The following is a 15444-nucleotide window of genomic DNA, read 5'->3' as shown; positions in this document are numbered from 1 at the left end:
AGAAAACGTTTCCCAGAAGGTTGTGTGGGGAAAAGGACTGCCGTGTAGGGAGCATCTGGAACGTTCAGAGAGACACGGCCGGGCTTAAGAGGGTGTCAGGGAGGAACAGCTTGGCACTTGTCAGTCAGAGGGGGGACCTGCCAAGACACAGCTCTGCAGGCCGGGGGATAAACGGAGGTGCCGTTATCTGGACAGGCACTTTGAGTCCTGTTTTATAAGGTTGGCACGAGCGTGTTGACTGTGCGACCAGAGGAAGTGTATTCATTGTCTCCCTGGGTGTACTTTCAGGACATGAAGAAGTCCCGCTTGCCCATCCTGATAAAAGCATCGCGGCCACTAGGGAGTGTGTGCCAGCTCCCTGCCCCCCAGGAGGTGGTGGCCCAGCAGCAGGGGGAGCTGAAGGAGTTTAAAATTCACAACAAGCAACGTCACCAGAAGTTAATTCTGGCTGAAACAGTGATGGAGGGGAGGCCAGCACCAGAAAAAGCGCTCCTGAAAGGTAAGCACCAAGGAAACCGTATCCTCTGCGAGAAGATGAACGGCGTGACAGGACGGCCAGAAACGTCAGCCGCGTTGTTTGGAATTGCAATACGTTTGAGTATAAATTTCATGAATTGCAGTGACTAATCTTGACTCTTGACAAATATACAATCGAGGGAACACGGTAAGGAAAGCTCATTTGTTGCTTTCATTTTATTCCAGAGGGGGCAGAGGGGGCCTGGTCGTGCTCCCAGGCCTGTGAGGTCACTGCCCCCTTCACTTGCAGTTGTCTGGGGGCTCCATCTGTGGAGGCCTCAGTCCTCTTTGCAGGGTTCTCTGGATGGCCAGGCCACAGTTGTTCGGGTTCTTCGGGGCTCATTCTAAACCCTACTGAACTTATGGCTTCTAGAAGTGACCTGCCTCCCTACTCACTTGGAATCTGCTGTCTTTGCTCTCCTGGGAGCTCCCCAAGTAGAGAGCCTTGGGGTTACAGAGTATCAGGGTGAGACTCCTAGACTTGGAGGGAGCACGTCAGTGGGATCCTCTAGCCCGAGACAGTGGTGCGTAAGAGATGTTGCCCCTTTGAGAGTCTGGGGGAGGCTGAGGGCCTTCTCATGCGTGGAGCACCGTCCATCATCTTTAGAGCGCTCGTGAATCCACAAGAGCACTTCTCTTGACTCCTGATTTTTTTTTTTTTTTTTTTTTTTTGCGGTACACGGGCCTCTCACTGTTGTGGCCTCTCCCGTTGCGGAGATGCGCAGGCTCAGCGGCCATTGCTCACGGGCCCAGCCGCTCCGCGGCATGTGGGATCTTCCCGGACAGGAGCACGAACCCGAGTCCCCTGCATCGGCAGGCGGACTCTCAACCACTGCGCCACCAGGGAAGCCCTTGACTCCTGATTTTGAACTTCTGCTCTAAGCGAATGACAACAGCATGCAATAACAAGAACGGCAACAGTGGTCTTTTATGTATTTATTCGGAAAGGATGTATCAGGTCCTCCTGGCACTGGGGAGATAGTGAACAAAAGAGACCGAGTCTGTGTCCAGCTTGTGTATCACAGGGGTAGGAAGGCAGTAAGCCGTGAGCAGATGTATCGTGTGTGAAATGGTCCGTGCTGTGGAGGGAGATAAAGCTGGTGAAGGACACGGGTAACGTGGAGCGGGGGTCGGGTTTGCTAAGGTACGTGGAGTCGTAGAGAGCGCCTCCCCGATGAGGCGATATTCGGGCGGAACCAGGAGGAGAAGGGGTCAGGGTGGTGGTAGACCCGCTAGGCCCTCATAGGCAGTCTAGGGCTTTGTCTTTTACTCCGGGTAAGGTTGGAAACGGCCAGAGGGTTTTGAGCAGCGGAGTCACGTGATCTGACTTATGCTTTAAAGCAGGGATTGGCAAACTGTGTCCTGTGGACCAGGCTCACTGTGGGTTTTTGTAAAGTTTTATGGGAGCACGGCCCCCTGCATTCATTTGCGCATTGTCTGTGATGGCCTTTGCGCTGTGATGCAGGGTTAAGTAGCTGTGGTGGAGACCCCGGGGCTTGCAGTCTCAAATATTCGTTATTTGGCTTTTGAAGAAAAGTAGGCAGGCCTCTGCTTTAAAGGATCACTTTTTTAAAAAAGATAATTTTATTTATTTATTCAATTATTTATTTAATTTTGGCTGCGCTTTGGGTCTTCGTTGCTGCGTGTGGGCTTGCTCTAGTAGCAGCGAGCAGGGGCAGCTCTTCGTTGCAGTGCACGGGCTTCTCATTGCGGTGGCTTCTCTTGCTGCGGAGCACAGGCTCGAGGCGTGTGGGCTTCAGTAGCTGTGGCACGCGGACTCAGTAGTTGTAGCGCATGGGCTTTGTTGCTCCACGGCATGTGGGATCTTCCAGGACCAGGGCTCGAACCTGTGTCGCCTGCATTGGCAGGCGGATTCTTAACCACTGAGCCACCAGGGAAGTCCTAAAGGATCACTTTTAATGTGAACCATGGGAAGGATGTCATACCCTGAGGTGGAAGGATTGAGGAGAGCCAGGCTCGGAGGGCCTCAGGGGTCTGGTTTGGAACTCTTGAGATGCCTGTTGGAGGAGAGGTCTGGGCCCAGGTCAGCATGTTGCGGTATTTGAAGCTCTGAGGCTTGGAGACAAAGGAGGTAGGTCTGGGAACCGAGCCTGGGCCTGAGAAGGAACAGCCAGTGGGGTGGGCGGCCCAGGGAGCATGGCCTCCCGAAGCCGAGTGGGGAGCAGATTAGCTATGTCGGATATGCTAGTGAGACAAGTAGGTCAAGGACTGGGGCTTGGCCTTGGGATTGAGCGTTGGGGGAGTCCTTTGGGGACCTTGAAGGGCACTGTTTCCATGGAGCGGGCAGGGCTACTGGCGTGGGTTCCGGAGAGAATGGAGGAGAGAAATTGGATACAAGAATAGGCAACTCGGCGGGGTGGGGGGGGGGGTGCCATAGAGGGGTGGAGAGGAGCAGGGCAGTCGGCGGCCACGGTGGCCATGAATCTCGAGGGATTCCGTGAATCGGGACGGTGGGTGTCTGCAGGAAGGCGGGTGTCGTCAGTGGTGTAGTCTCACAGCATGAGCTGTGAAGCCGGAGTTTTTAGGGAAGAGAGAGAATGGTCTGGAAGTGTCCTTGAAGAGCAGAGGTGCTCACACATTTCCAGGCCCATAGTACAAGGGAGAGGAGCATCCACTCCTGGGGAGGTTGCAGGAGAAGCAGTGTCTGCTGAGGAAGGGTTGGAGACAGGGGTGGACGGTTGCGTCCGAGCGGGGGGTTTTCAGAGCGGTTCAGGCCTGGGAGGTGACCGGGGGCCTCGGCCTGCCCGTGGTGGTAAAATAAAATGAGTGCCCGTTACTGACTGAGCCCCGCTGTCCGCTTTACGTACGTGATCTTGTCGAATCTCCTGACAGTCCCCTGAGGCAGGGACGCTAATTATTCCCGTTTGATCGTTGAGGCAGCAGTTTCAGAGATAAAGGGACTTGGCTACGGTCACACTGTTGCCGACATCCCAACCCGGATTGGAACCAGCCTGCCTGATTTCAGAGCCTTTACTTTTCCTCTGCTGTTTCTGGGAGCCTAGTATATGATACCGTGCGTATGGCTTTTACGATGAGCCGCGTAGCCAGAGGTATTTTCTGTTTAATCTTAGGTTCTCTTTTGGGTTTACCACAGTTGAGGTTTTAAGATAAGTTGGGCTTTGGTAGGATTGCTCTTCCCTCCCTCCTTCCTTTCCCAGCGTCCTTCATCCATCCATCTACCCATCCAGGCACCCATTCACTCATGCAGTGAATGTTCCCCGAGCGCCTGCTGTGTTCCTGGCCTCACGCACAGGGTGTAGGGGGGAGAGAGGAAGAAGATGCAGTCTCCGCCTTCTGAGGGCTCCCTGTCTCCTGGGGCGGCGACCGCGGCGAAGGTGGCTGAGCCGCACAGGGGCCCTGGCACCTTGCCCAGGGCTTGCCATTTGTGCTTAACAATGTTTTGATTTCTTGCTGAGACCCTGGGGTGCCTCAGCCAGGGGCTACTTCTGCAGCTGCCTGGAAGGCCCCGGAGGCCCCTCTTCTTGGGAAAAGCGGGCATGAGTCTATAGAATTCATTTTCTCACTCATGGTTTTAGAAGAGCCTGGACTTAAACCGTTTCAGACAAGCTGCAGTATATTTATGCTCTTTATGTCCTGTTATGGCAGCTCGATAGATTAATTTTATCTTATGAATTGCATTTTGCCTCCCCAGTGTTTTTATTTTCCCTGTTGTATCTTTGTGTTCTTCTTAGTTGCTTGGCTAAGTTTCAGGCCTGTGGTTTTATCTGGTTTTCTTTCTCTTTGTGGATGCCTGTAGCCCAGCCCCTCGTGGGAGCAGCCTACCAGGACCAGGACAGCCTGGGAGAGCAAGAAGGACTCAAAGCCACGCTGTGTGTCTGGAGAGACAAGGAAAGGGACAGGGATCAGCAGGCCAGCTGCGAGACCGGTCAGCATTCCCCCCCGGCCTCTTGAACAGCTACTTTGTGTTGGGCACCATTTGGGGTGTTTTATACAAAAAATATTACTAAGCCCTGCAACAGCCATCCTAGGGCGTGGTCACTGTTGCCATGTAACACTTGAGGAGGCTGAGGGTTTTGAGAGTCAAGGTATAGTAGGGTGTCGGAGCTTATAGTCCGTTTGTCTGACACTTTTCTGCCAGGCAGCGGGCTGGGCTCTGGTGGTTCAGCCTCAGAGGACTCAGGGCCTGCCCTCAGGGGCCTCACCCTCAGCCAGCCGTCCTCAGCATCCCTGCAGTGCTGGCTGTTGTTAGGTGTGCACGGTTGGCCTCCCGCTGCCTGGGGGTGGGGTGGACGAGGGGCAAGCCTGAGCTGACACCTGGTTTGGGGGTTTGTCAGGGGGGTCAGCGGGAAAGGTACAGAGACATGGGCAAGGCCCCAGGCAAGCTGTATCCTTCTTAGAATTATGAAGTATCGCAGGCATACAAATAAGCCCAAAGAATAATAACAATATTCATGATCCCAGTCAACCACGAACAGATGCTTAACATTTTTTCTTTTACCTTAGATTCTTTTTTCCCCTCTTAATTAAAAAAAAAAAATCACCATTAAGGTGGCCCTGATTCACTCTGTAAGACATCATTGTCTTCAGGATCCTAAATTTGTCATGGGGTGGCTGTGGGGAAGGACAGTCTCTGGGGAAATACTGAGCTGTGGGCCCTGTTCCCAATGGCGTATGCTTCCCAAGGCCTGCAGTCAGTACACTGAACGCGTGGTCACAGGCTTCCGCGTGTTCTGGGCTTTGAGGAGGAAGCCACTCCCCCAGATAATCAAGTGCCCTTAGCTGAATTGTGGGAAGGTCCCCAGCGGCCCTGTTTCCTGTATGTAAATGAATGGCCCTGGGGACAACTTCTGATTCCTCGTTCGTGGTTAGTCGGTTACTAGAGGCTTCTCGACTGACTGGCAGCTTCCCCTTTCCTCTCAAATCCCCATCGTTAGTGACCTTTTTTCCTTTTTCTTACTGTGCTTTTGCCTCCTCCTGAATTTCCTCCCTTTATTTTTTTTTATTTATTTTTTAATTTTTTGCGGTACGCGGGCCTTTCACTGTTGTGGCCTCTCCCATTGCGGAGCACAGGCTCCGGACTTGCAGGCCCAGCGGCCATGGCTCACGGGCCCAGCCTCTCCGCAGCATGTGGAATCTTCCAGGACCGGGGCACGAACCCGCGTCCCCTGCATCGGCAGGCGGACTCTCAACCACTGCGCCACCAGGGAAGCCCGATTTCCTCCCTTTAACTGTTGCCCAGCTGATGCCTCATCCTTCTGGTCTCCGCTTAAGCGTCACTTTCCAGGGAAGGCCTTCCTGAACATTCCCATCAGCCCGCCACGCCTTGGTCTCGTAGCGACTTTGCTCAGCGACTGCCCTCCACGAGGCTGGTACTGCCTGTGCTGGCTTCACTGCTGGCTCTTCCTCAGTAGCTCCTGGACAGAAACTGGAGAAATGGATGAAGGGGGCGCCACAGTCATTACTGGCCTTCACATCAAGGGTTGAGGACTGTCTTTCCTTGTTATGCCCCCCTGAGATGGGGACCCCAGTTGCAGGAGGGATATATCAGGAGGCAGTATTCAGATGGTTGGACCACCAGGCTTGGACAGCTGCTTACTTGCCCTGAACCTTGGGCAAGTTCTTATCTCTAAACCTCAATTTCCTCTTTTGTAAAATGGGGTTATGAGTGATGCCTCACAGGGTCGTTGTGACGATCAAGTGGACAGCATAGGTGAGGAGCTGGGTGCCTGGGCCAGGTCCCAGCACATAGCTATGTGTCCTGACGCCTTGATACACCTGCAGGTTCACACTGTACACTACGGCTTATAATCCTCCATCTCTCACACTCTCTATGCAGTGATTTTTTTAATGAAAAAGTCCTCCTTTGGACCTTTATTGAGGGCTGTGGAGTGGAGAATGCAAAGCCGCATCGCCATGCTGATGTGAGCTGTGAGACTTGCCATGTACCGGCCTGGGAGCCTAGGAGTCAGATCCTTGCCTCTGCAAAGTCACAAATTGCTGTTGGTTAGGGACACTTCTCAAGTCAAAATTACGAGTGTCAAGTGTCTGAGTGTGTTTAGGGAGCAGAGTTTAAAGTGGAGGTCTAAGTGTGGACGTGAGGATGAACCTCCCATTCACGATGAGGGTGTGTGTGTGTGTGTGTGTGTGTGCGCGCGCATGCATGTGTGTGTGTGTCTAAACAGTCTGTGTCACAAAAGGACACGTGTATAGGGCTTACATTTGTCTTTGCCTCATGATTACTTAACGAAAGTCATCAAAACTGATCTTTATTCCCATGCGTGAACATCACTTCTTGCCATGAAATTCCATTATCGTGAGGTTGTTATAGCAAAGATATTTCGTTATCTTGGAGTGTGATTCACTGGAAAAAAGCCTTGTTGAGATTTCTCCCTCTGTGTCTCTTACACTCGTTCGGCCAGCAGGACTTACTGGGTACCTTCTCTGCTCCAGGTCCCATGCCAGACACTGGAGAAGCAGGTGAATGATGTGGTCTCCACCCTAAAGGACCTCAAGAGATGAGTTTTTCTAACAAATTTTGTGCACTAAAAATGCTCTATCAGGAGTGCTTCCTTGAGGTCCCGTGGCAGCAGCTTTCTAAAATGAAAAAGTGTATTTTATGGTATTTGCATCATGAGCAGAGAGACAAGAATGGGCTTAAAGCCACGAGGAGCAGCCGCAGAACCCAGAAATTGGAATGTACAGCCTGACAAGGGTTTGTACGTGCCTTTCCTTCTGAGAGGTCTCCTAGGTCAACTCATCCAACCCACCTTGCTGCCCTGGCAGTGTTTCCCCAAGTCCACAAGCCTTTGTTCGCGAGCCTCCTGTGATAGGCATCCTCTTCCATCTTTGAACACCTTCAGGGAAGCAAAGGATATGCGTATTAGTTGGTCTCCTTGGCTGCTGTGTGCCAGACACTGTTAGCCTTTTTGCGGGTATTGTCCCATTTGATCCTGAAAACAAAACAGAAGCCTTAGGCTTCGCGGTAATTGATGTTCTCTCCATTTTGCAAATGAAGCTCCTGAGGCTCAGAGAGGCTAAGTCACTTGCCTAAGGTCACGCAGCTAGTAAGCGGCAGAGCCAGAGCTTGAAACCAGATCCATTGGATTTCAGAGATGGGTTTTTCTACTATATTCTGCTGCTTCTTAAGTATTCAAACCACTCCTTGTATCGAGCTGAGCTTTCCCTGGACAGCAGGCATTGTGGTATGTGGTTAAGGATAGAAGCTCTAGACTCAGGCCCGACCTTGAAACCTCACAACAAGCACATAAGACATCTCTTTGGGGAAACTGAGGCTCTGGGCAGTGAGTTACTTGCCTAACACTGTGCAGCCAGCAAGTAGCAAAGCTGGGTATGCGCCCTCTTCTCTTTGGCTTCAAAGCTGCGTATTCTTTCTGCAGTACCATTCTGCCTCCCACAGGAGTTCGGCCACACACCTGGGGATTTAAACTAGCTGTAAGGAGATGTTTCCTGGTAGGATTGTGAGTCAGTGGAACAGCCTGCTACAGGGGACATCATGGCATCCCCGGAAACACGTCGATGTGGAAATGAGAGGACGACTGTCATCTGCTGTGGATTTTAGAATTACTGGGTTTTGATGTTCCTTCACTCATTCCCCTGTATTTTTTCAGCCCTTCATTTACACCAGGTCTGGGCTGGGTACTGAACAAGGCACTGAGAATGTGAAGATGTAAGGCCAGTCCCTGCTGGGAAGGAACTTGCAGTCCAGGGAGGGAGAGAGGAACCCAAGTAACTAAGTGCTGTGTAAATAAATGAATAAGCCAATTGCCAGTCATATGCTAGCACCGAGCACATGGTACGTCTGTCTCGGGTGTTGTGTATGAGGCACTGTGGAAGCACAGAGGGGAGTGACTGTTTTGCATAGCTTGAAGATGGGCTTGCAGAGGGGAGAAAATCAGATCTAGGTGTTGAGGGATGAAGAGTTCACTGAGGAGGAGTTAAGGAGGGAGCCAGGTGTATTACAGGCAGGGGGAACAGCACATGCAAAAGCATGGAGGCATGAGCAGCCTGGTGTGTGCAGGGAATTATGGTTAATTTAGTAGAGACTCTCCGTCGGTGGTGCCAGGGGTTGCCTGGAAGTAGATCAAGCAGGGTCTCAGATGCTGTGAGAAGAAGTTTCGATTTAGTGGGGTGTTGGTGGTTATCGTCGTTGAATTCACTTTTTAGAACAGTCGCTCTGAGGAAGAGGACAGATTGAGAGGGAAGGCCAAGAGCCAGAGGGGTTGGTGGGAGGCTCCCGCAGTGGTTTCTGCTTGGCGGTGGCTGTGAGGAAGGACCGAGGGGATGGATTTCAGCAGTGGAGATGGAGACACCGACATAAATGTGTTTTGATTTTCAGACTCCGAAATTTACCAGCCTGATGACCTTGCCGTCTTTCCACCATGCGAAGAGAATCCTTCTGAAGACTTTCCAGATTCCACTTCCGTAGCTACATACTTGAGTCCTAAGAGTCAGTTTTCCGCTAAAGTCAGTGTGGTTGAGACCGATCAGCTGGAGAACAGCGATACCTCAAATGATGAAGAAACCTTAAAACGGAAAATCTGTGACTTGGAAACCGAGCTCGAGGTCTACCGGAACTTCATAATGCAGCTTCAAAAGCACTCCCAGTTCAGTGAGGCCATCATCACAGTTTTGTGTGGGAGAGAAGGGGCCCAGGACAGCTTGAACAAGTCCAAGGGCAGTACCGACGAAGAAGAAATGACCTTTTCAAGTTTGCACCAAGTACGTTATGTGAAACACATGAAAATCCTCCACCCGCTGGCCCCAGAGATGATTGACAGCAGGGCGCTGGAGAGTCTCAGACTGCAGCTGGTGGACCAGGAATATGAGCTGCAGAAGGAGCAGAATTTGAACATGGAACTTTCCGGTGAAATCCATAACCTGCAGAATAAGTTCAGAGATCTCTCACCCTCAAGGTACGTCCCACCTGTCTTCTCCCACGTTTAAGCCTGCAGTTCCCCAACTTGCCACTAGATGGGCGCCCCCGAGCTAAAAGGGAACGCTGCCCTGTGATGGGGGTCCGGCGTGTGCTGGGGAAGGCTTGAAGGCACCGTTAAGGCAGCTACGCCTGCGGGGAAGTGACATGTGAGGCCACAAGGCACGGTGACTGTGCACATACTAGTCTGTGTCTTCTGAAACTGGCCAAGCAGGTTTTGCCCTCCTCAGGTTGGGGACTCGGGGTTAAAGGTTTTATACCAGTCACCTGGTGAGTTATAGTAAGTTTGCCGAATGGCAGTGTTTACCCCTGACCCTGTTAATGGCTTTTACTGTGCTGACAGGGGGGTGGTGAGGTGGAGGGGTTCGGCGTGGAGAGGGCGGTGCTGAAACTGATGTCCTAGGCAGGGTGGGAGGAAAGTAAATACTGGCCACATCTTTACCCTTCAAGGTCATCTTAGAGAAATAAGCCTTTGTTGAAAGAGAAGAATCCTCAGGCCACGAAGATTCGTTTTACGGGCATAGATATATACAGTTTTGCTTCACGAAATTCGACAAACATGGGATCATTTGTAAAGCTGACCTTCACTGGACACTAATTTGAGACAAACACATTGTTTTGAATTGTCAGGAGCCAGAGTGCATGTTTCAAGACCTCCCAGACCGTGTGGTTGAAGGCAGCTGGTATTTAGTGAGAGGCAGTTGGGTCAGACCCCTGGTTAGGCATTTTTCTTACTTAACCCTCACAGTCACCTGAGAACAAGGTGTTCTTTTTTTTTTTTTTTGCGGTACGCGGGCCTCTCACTGCTGTGGCCTCTCCCGTTGTGGAGCACAGGCTCCAGACGCGCAGGCTCAGCGGCCATGGCTCACGGGCCCAGCCGCTCCGCAGCACGTGGGATCTTCCCGGACCAGGGCACGAACCCGTGTCCCCTGCATCGGCAGGCGGACTCTCAACCACTGTGCCACCAGGGAAGCCCAGAATGAGGTGTTCTTAAACTGTGTGTTTGTAGGTGAGGAAACGGGGCCCCAGAGAGGCTGCCGTGACTGAGAAGGTGGCCTGGGAGGGTTCGCAGAGCCAGCTGGTCCGGTCCACGGTACCCTGTGCTGATGCTTGGGCTCTTTCTCGTCCATTAAACCGGCCCCACCTGCAGTGCTGCTGTCACGTGATCTCTCTGTGCTTACGTGGGGTTGAAGGTGGTCGCCAATCATTGTTTCAGGGAACAGGGAACACGGCGAACGGAAGGGTCAGGGTCTCTGGCAAGCCACTCTGTGGCCAGCTTCCTGCGCCCACAGTTGGTAAGGAAGACAGAGCCACGCTTTCCTGAACTTGCGTTTTTCTCACTGCCGACTAATACTTGTGGGCTCACATAGGGAAGGACGGATGTGGCATCAGGAGGCGGTGTTGTATGGACAGAGTTGGGCTTTTTTTTTTTTTAACACCTTTATTGGAGTATAATTGCTTTACAGTGTTGTGTTAGTCGCTGCTGTATAACAAAGTGAATCAGCTGTATGTATACATATATCCCCATATCCCCACCCTCTTGCGTCTCCCTCCCACCCTCCCTATCCCACCCCTCTAGGTGGTCACAAAGCACCGAGCTGATCTCCCTGTGCTATGCGGCTGCTTCCCACTAGCTATCTGTTTTACATTTGGTAGTGTATATATGTCCATGCCACTCTCTCACTTCGTCCCAGCTTACCCTTGCCCCTCCCCGTGTCCTCAGGTCCATCCTCTACGTCTGCGTCTTTATTCCTGTCCTGCCCCTAGGTTCGTGAGAACCATTTTTTTTTTTTTAGATTCCATATATATGTGTTAGCATACGGTATTTGATTTTCTCTTTCTGACTTACTTCACTCTGTATGACAGACTCTAGGTCCATCCCCCTCACTGCAGATAACAGAGTTGGGCTTTGAAGGCAGAGCTGTGTTTGAGTGAGATGTCTTCACTGTTTAGCCAACCTGCCATGTCCAAGAGTCCGTTTCCTCTCCTGTAAACGGGGTGTTCATACAGTTGTTGCGAGATTGAGAGGAACAGATAACTTATAAGAAAAACACTTGATTCAGTGGCTGACAGGTCGTAGACCCTCCGTAAATGGGAGTTAGGATTATGATTATCCTCTGACCTTTCACGTGAGAGGAGAGGGTCCTGTTTTCGTTTTCCTGCCTTACAGTTTCTTTTCTGTCCTTTGTGAGAATTTGTGCTGGGTCCCCTGACCCTTGGAGCACTCGTTTCTACAATTCGGACTAGTATTTTTGAAGAGTGAGTGGAAACTAATTGTTCTCCTGAGTCCTTGCCAATCTGTACTTTAATTGGGGGCTTCGTAAGGTTAAAAATATTGCAGAGCAACCTTTGTTCCAGCATTTGTTGGCTGTTTTGAAATCGAAGGAGGAGTGACCTTGTACAGTTGCAATTTTTCTAAAAGTATAAATACTTGCATAGCTGCAGGCTTTTCAAAATTGTGCTCTGTCATTTCTCCAATTAGTGTTAAAGTCGTGGAAATTCAATTCTAAAACGGTCCAAGCATTTTCTTTTCCCTCCTTTTATCAGATATGATTCGTTAGTTCAGGCCCAAGCCAGGGAGCTCTCCCTTCAACGACAGCAGATTAAGGACAGCCACGGCATCTGTGTCGTTTATCGTCGGCACATGAACGCCATGATCAAGGCCTTTGAGGAGCTGCTGCAGGCCAGCGACGTGGGTTGCCGTGTGGCCGAGGGTTTCCAGGAGCAGCTGAGTCAGTGCGCGGAGCTGCTGAGGCAGTTGGAAAATCTGTTTCTCAAGGGTAAGTGGGGCGAGGGACTGCGGGTCTTAAGACCCATCAGGAATTGATCCAGGACTTCTTGGAGGGCCCCAGGAGGAACGGACTCCTTGGCCTCTCCTTCCACCCCTCTGCCCTGATGAGATGATGGCAGAGCCCCAATGGCCGCTGCTTCCTCCTGGTGGCCACTTCCGCGTGGTTGGCAGTCTGCAGTGTTCCAAACCTGGGGTCCAGTGGAGGGGCCTCGGGGGCCAGGCTGGTGAGGCGTGGCCACATGGTTGCCAGTTCCTCCAAATTTTCAAGAGAAGATGGAACCCGGGGTTTGGCAGGTAAAGACTTATGGATTTTAAATGTTGGCAGCAACAAACAAAACAAACAAATAAGAAAACCCAAACTTTCATTGGTTAACAGCATATTCAAGGGTCAGAGGTGGTCAGAGAAAGGATGAAAGAAAACCTTTGCTGCATGCTAGGTACGTGAATAGATGTTATCGCATTACAATTAAAAAATAATAATTTGCATTTTTTTGAGATCTCAACAGAGATCTCCCTTATACCTTCATCCAGCTTCATCCATTTTGCCATGTTTGCTCTCTCATTCTCTTTTTCTCTCTAGATAGACACACACATACATATGCGCGCGCGCGCACACACACACACACACACACACACACACACACACACACACACACACTCACTCACTACTGATAATCTTTCCCAACCCTCTGAGAGTGGTTGCGGTTGCTCCTTCTCCCTTGGGGAATCTCGTCCTCCCTTGGCTCCTAAGAGGACACTGTTCGGAGTCAGTACTCCCGCCCACCCCACTGGCTGCCCCTTTGAAGCCCTGCCATCGGCGCCAGTTCCAGATCTGAGCGGGTTTCCCCCTCCCTGCCGCCACGGCTCCAGCTGGCTGCCGTCACCTCGCCTGGGTGGTTGCAGTCCTCTCCTCTGGCCTCTGTGCTTCCACCCTTGTCCCACAGCGGTCCGTTTTCAGTGTAGCCAGAGTGGCCTTTACAAAGTGTAAGTCAGGTCATGACCGCTCTCTGCTCAGCATCAAAGCCTTTCCTTTGTGAGTCATGAGGGTCAAGTTAAATCATGGACGTGAGACCTTGGCAGAGTGCGTGGCTCGGTGCATGGCCCTGGAGTCCTGAGTGCTTACTCGCATCTGTACTTGTGAGCCTGGGGGCTTCATCCTCAGAACAACTTGATTTATGTGAGGAACTTGGCCTTAACAGAGGGAGGTCAGTTGCTCAAAGTCACAACTGACATGGCAGAACCTGGATTTGACCTCAGTCTTCGTGCCTTCATACATCCACACAGATGGGTCACGAGGGTCCACGTGTGTTCAGTGTGATGCCAAGATAGAACGTGGCGGTAGTTTGGCCTTCTGGGCTCAGGGAATGTTTTTCCTCCATTTTTAAGAAGGGCCCAGCCGCTTAGGTGCGTCGCAGGCTGATTTTCTAGTACCAGCTCCCGGGACCTCTGACACAGGAGCACTTGACTTTTTCCAGCTTTACGAAATCTACTTTTATTCTGGCTAAGGTTTCCCAAATAAGCTAGTTTCCATTTTATTATTGGAGGGATAAGTGGGTCCTCAAGAGAGAGCTGTGTCTTCCCGGCCCGAGGCATTTTCCATCTGTCTCTTTTCTTCCTACAGGCCCTCCACCTGGGAGTGGGAGGCTGAGAGAGACTGCCTCTGGCACCAGATGCCCTCCCTCCCTCATCCACCCGCCTCCCCTTGATTTATTTTTTAGTTATTTACCTTGACAGACCCAAGGAGATCTCACTTCTTGTTTCCTATGGGTCTGGAAGCAGAAGCATTTCGGGCTTAGCAGACAACACAAACACAGAACTTAATTCTGTTCTACAAAAGGCATAAAAGTCTCAGGAGCCTCACTACAGCAGCTCTTTTTCTTAGAGAATAAAATGTAACAGAGGTGGGTCTTTCTGGGATGCCATCTGAAGAGTCTGGCTCCTGAATTATGAAATGAGCTTACCATAAAGTAATTTTATATTTGAGGTAGTTGCGTAGCATGAGTTCTTAAAAAATTGAAATGTAGCCCTTTTTTTTTTTTATTAATACAAAACGGTACATGTTTATTGTGGGATAGCAGATGAGCGAATACTCCCATAATTTTATCATTTATACAGCAAAACATGAACACCCTGGGGTGTATACTCTCCAGACCTTTTTTATACATATGTGTATTTTTGGTGGAAGTAGGACGCTTTGCAACCTCTCCCTTTGTTCAATTATAGATAATCAATGTTAATCTACGTTGTAGGTTTTAGTGGCTGCAGCGCATTCTTTTGTATGAATGTACCATAGTTCACCATTCCCCATTAGATGGATATTTAGTTCGTTTCCAGTTTGGGGCTATGATAAAGGACAGTGGATTGGAATCTTTGTGCACATCCTTGCTATTTCTTTAATGATTTTTTTTTTTTTTTTTTTGCGGTACGCGGGCCTCTCACCGCTGTGGCCCCTCCCGCTGCGGAGCACAGGCTCCGGACGCGCAGGCTCAGCGGCCACGGCTCACGGGCCCAGCCGCTCCGCGGCATGTGGGATCCTCCCGGACCGGGGCATGAACCCATGTCCCCTGCATCAGCAGGCGGACTCTCAACCACTGCGCCACCAGGGAAGCCCTCTTTAATGATATTTAATTGGTAGAACCCAAGAAGTAGGATGGTAGTGTGCTTTCTTAATGCTGGTAAGGATTAGAGCTGGGATTCTTGCCTCTCTCCATAGGCTGGGGAGTTCACTAGGGGTCTGGAGCCCTGCTCCAGATTTTGTGAGTGTTGGTGTTTTTCTGGGGTGATAGTCTATAAATTTTAGATTCTCAAAGTGGGTTGAGACCCCAAATAGATCAAGGACTGGTGTTGCAGTCCCAGGTTTTCCACCATATCCTTGACCGTGGTACCTCCTGAGAGCAGTAGCATGAATCAGAATCAGGAAGGCTGTGTTTTTGTCTTCAGGTTTTTTTTTTTGCGGTATGCGGGCCTCTCACTGTTGTGGCCTCTCCCGTTGCGGAGCACAGGCTCCGGACGCGCAGGCTCAGTGGCCGTGGCTCACGGGCCCAGCCGCTCCGCAGCACATGGGATCCTCCCGGACCGGGGCACGAACCCATGTCCCCTGCATCGTCAGGCGGACTCTCAACCACTGCGCCACCAGGGAAGCCCTGTCTTCAGGTATTTTTGAGTGAGTGCTGAGAAAGAAGATGGTGAGATAGTCCCTGTC

The 15444-nt window shown here is 51.1% G+C and overlaps 1 protein-coding gene across 8 annotated transcripts in view; it reads left to right on the top strand.

The window, feature by feature from the left end:
- The window catches only part of CDK5RAP2 (CDK5 regulatory subunit associated protein 2), a 181417-nt gene that overhangs the window by 131469 nt on the left and 34504 nt on the right, over positions 1-15444 (top strand). For 7 of the 8 annotated variants that reach the window (XM_073806488.1, XM_073806489.1, XM_073806487.1 and 4 more), the window contains 4 exons: positions 289-499; positions 4295-4423; positions 8855-9431; positions 11999-12231. In XM_073806488.1, coding sequence (XP_073662589.1) covers positions 289-499; positions 4295-4423; positions 8855-9431; positions 11999-12231 — 1150 coding nt within the window. The remainder of the gene's footprint in view (positions 1-288; positions 500-4294; positions 4424-8854; positions 9432-11998; positions 12232-15444) is intronic. The other variant, XM_073806486.1, reaches the window with a different exon arrangement.

Source organism: Tursiops truncatus, chromosome 6 (assembly GCF_011762595.2).
Source record: "Tursiops truncatus isolate mTurTru1 chromosome 6, mTurTru1.mat.Y, whole genome shotgun sequence".
In the NCBI taxonomy this organism is placed as follows: domain Eukaryota; kingdom Metazoa; phylum Chordata; class Mammalia; order Artiodactyla; family Delphinidae; genus Tursiops; species Tursiops truncatus.
This window is presented reverse-complemented; position numbering and strand designations above follow the sequence as displayed.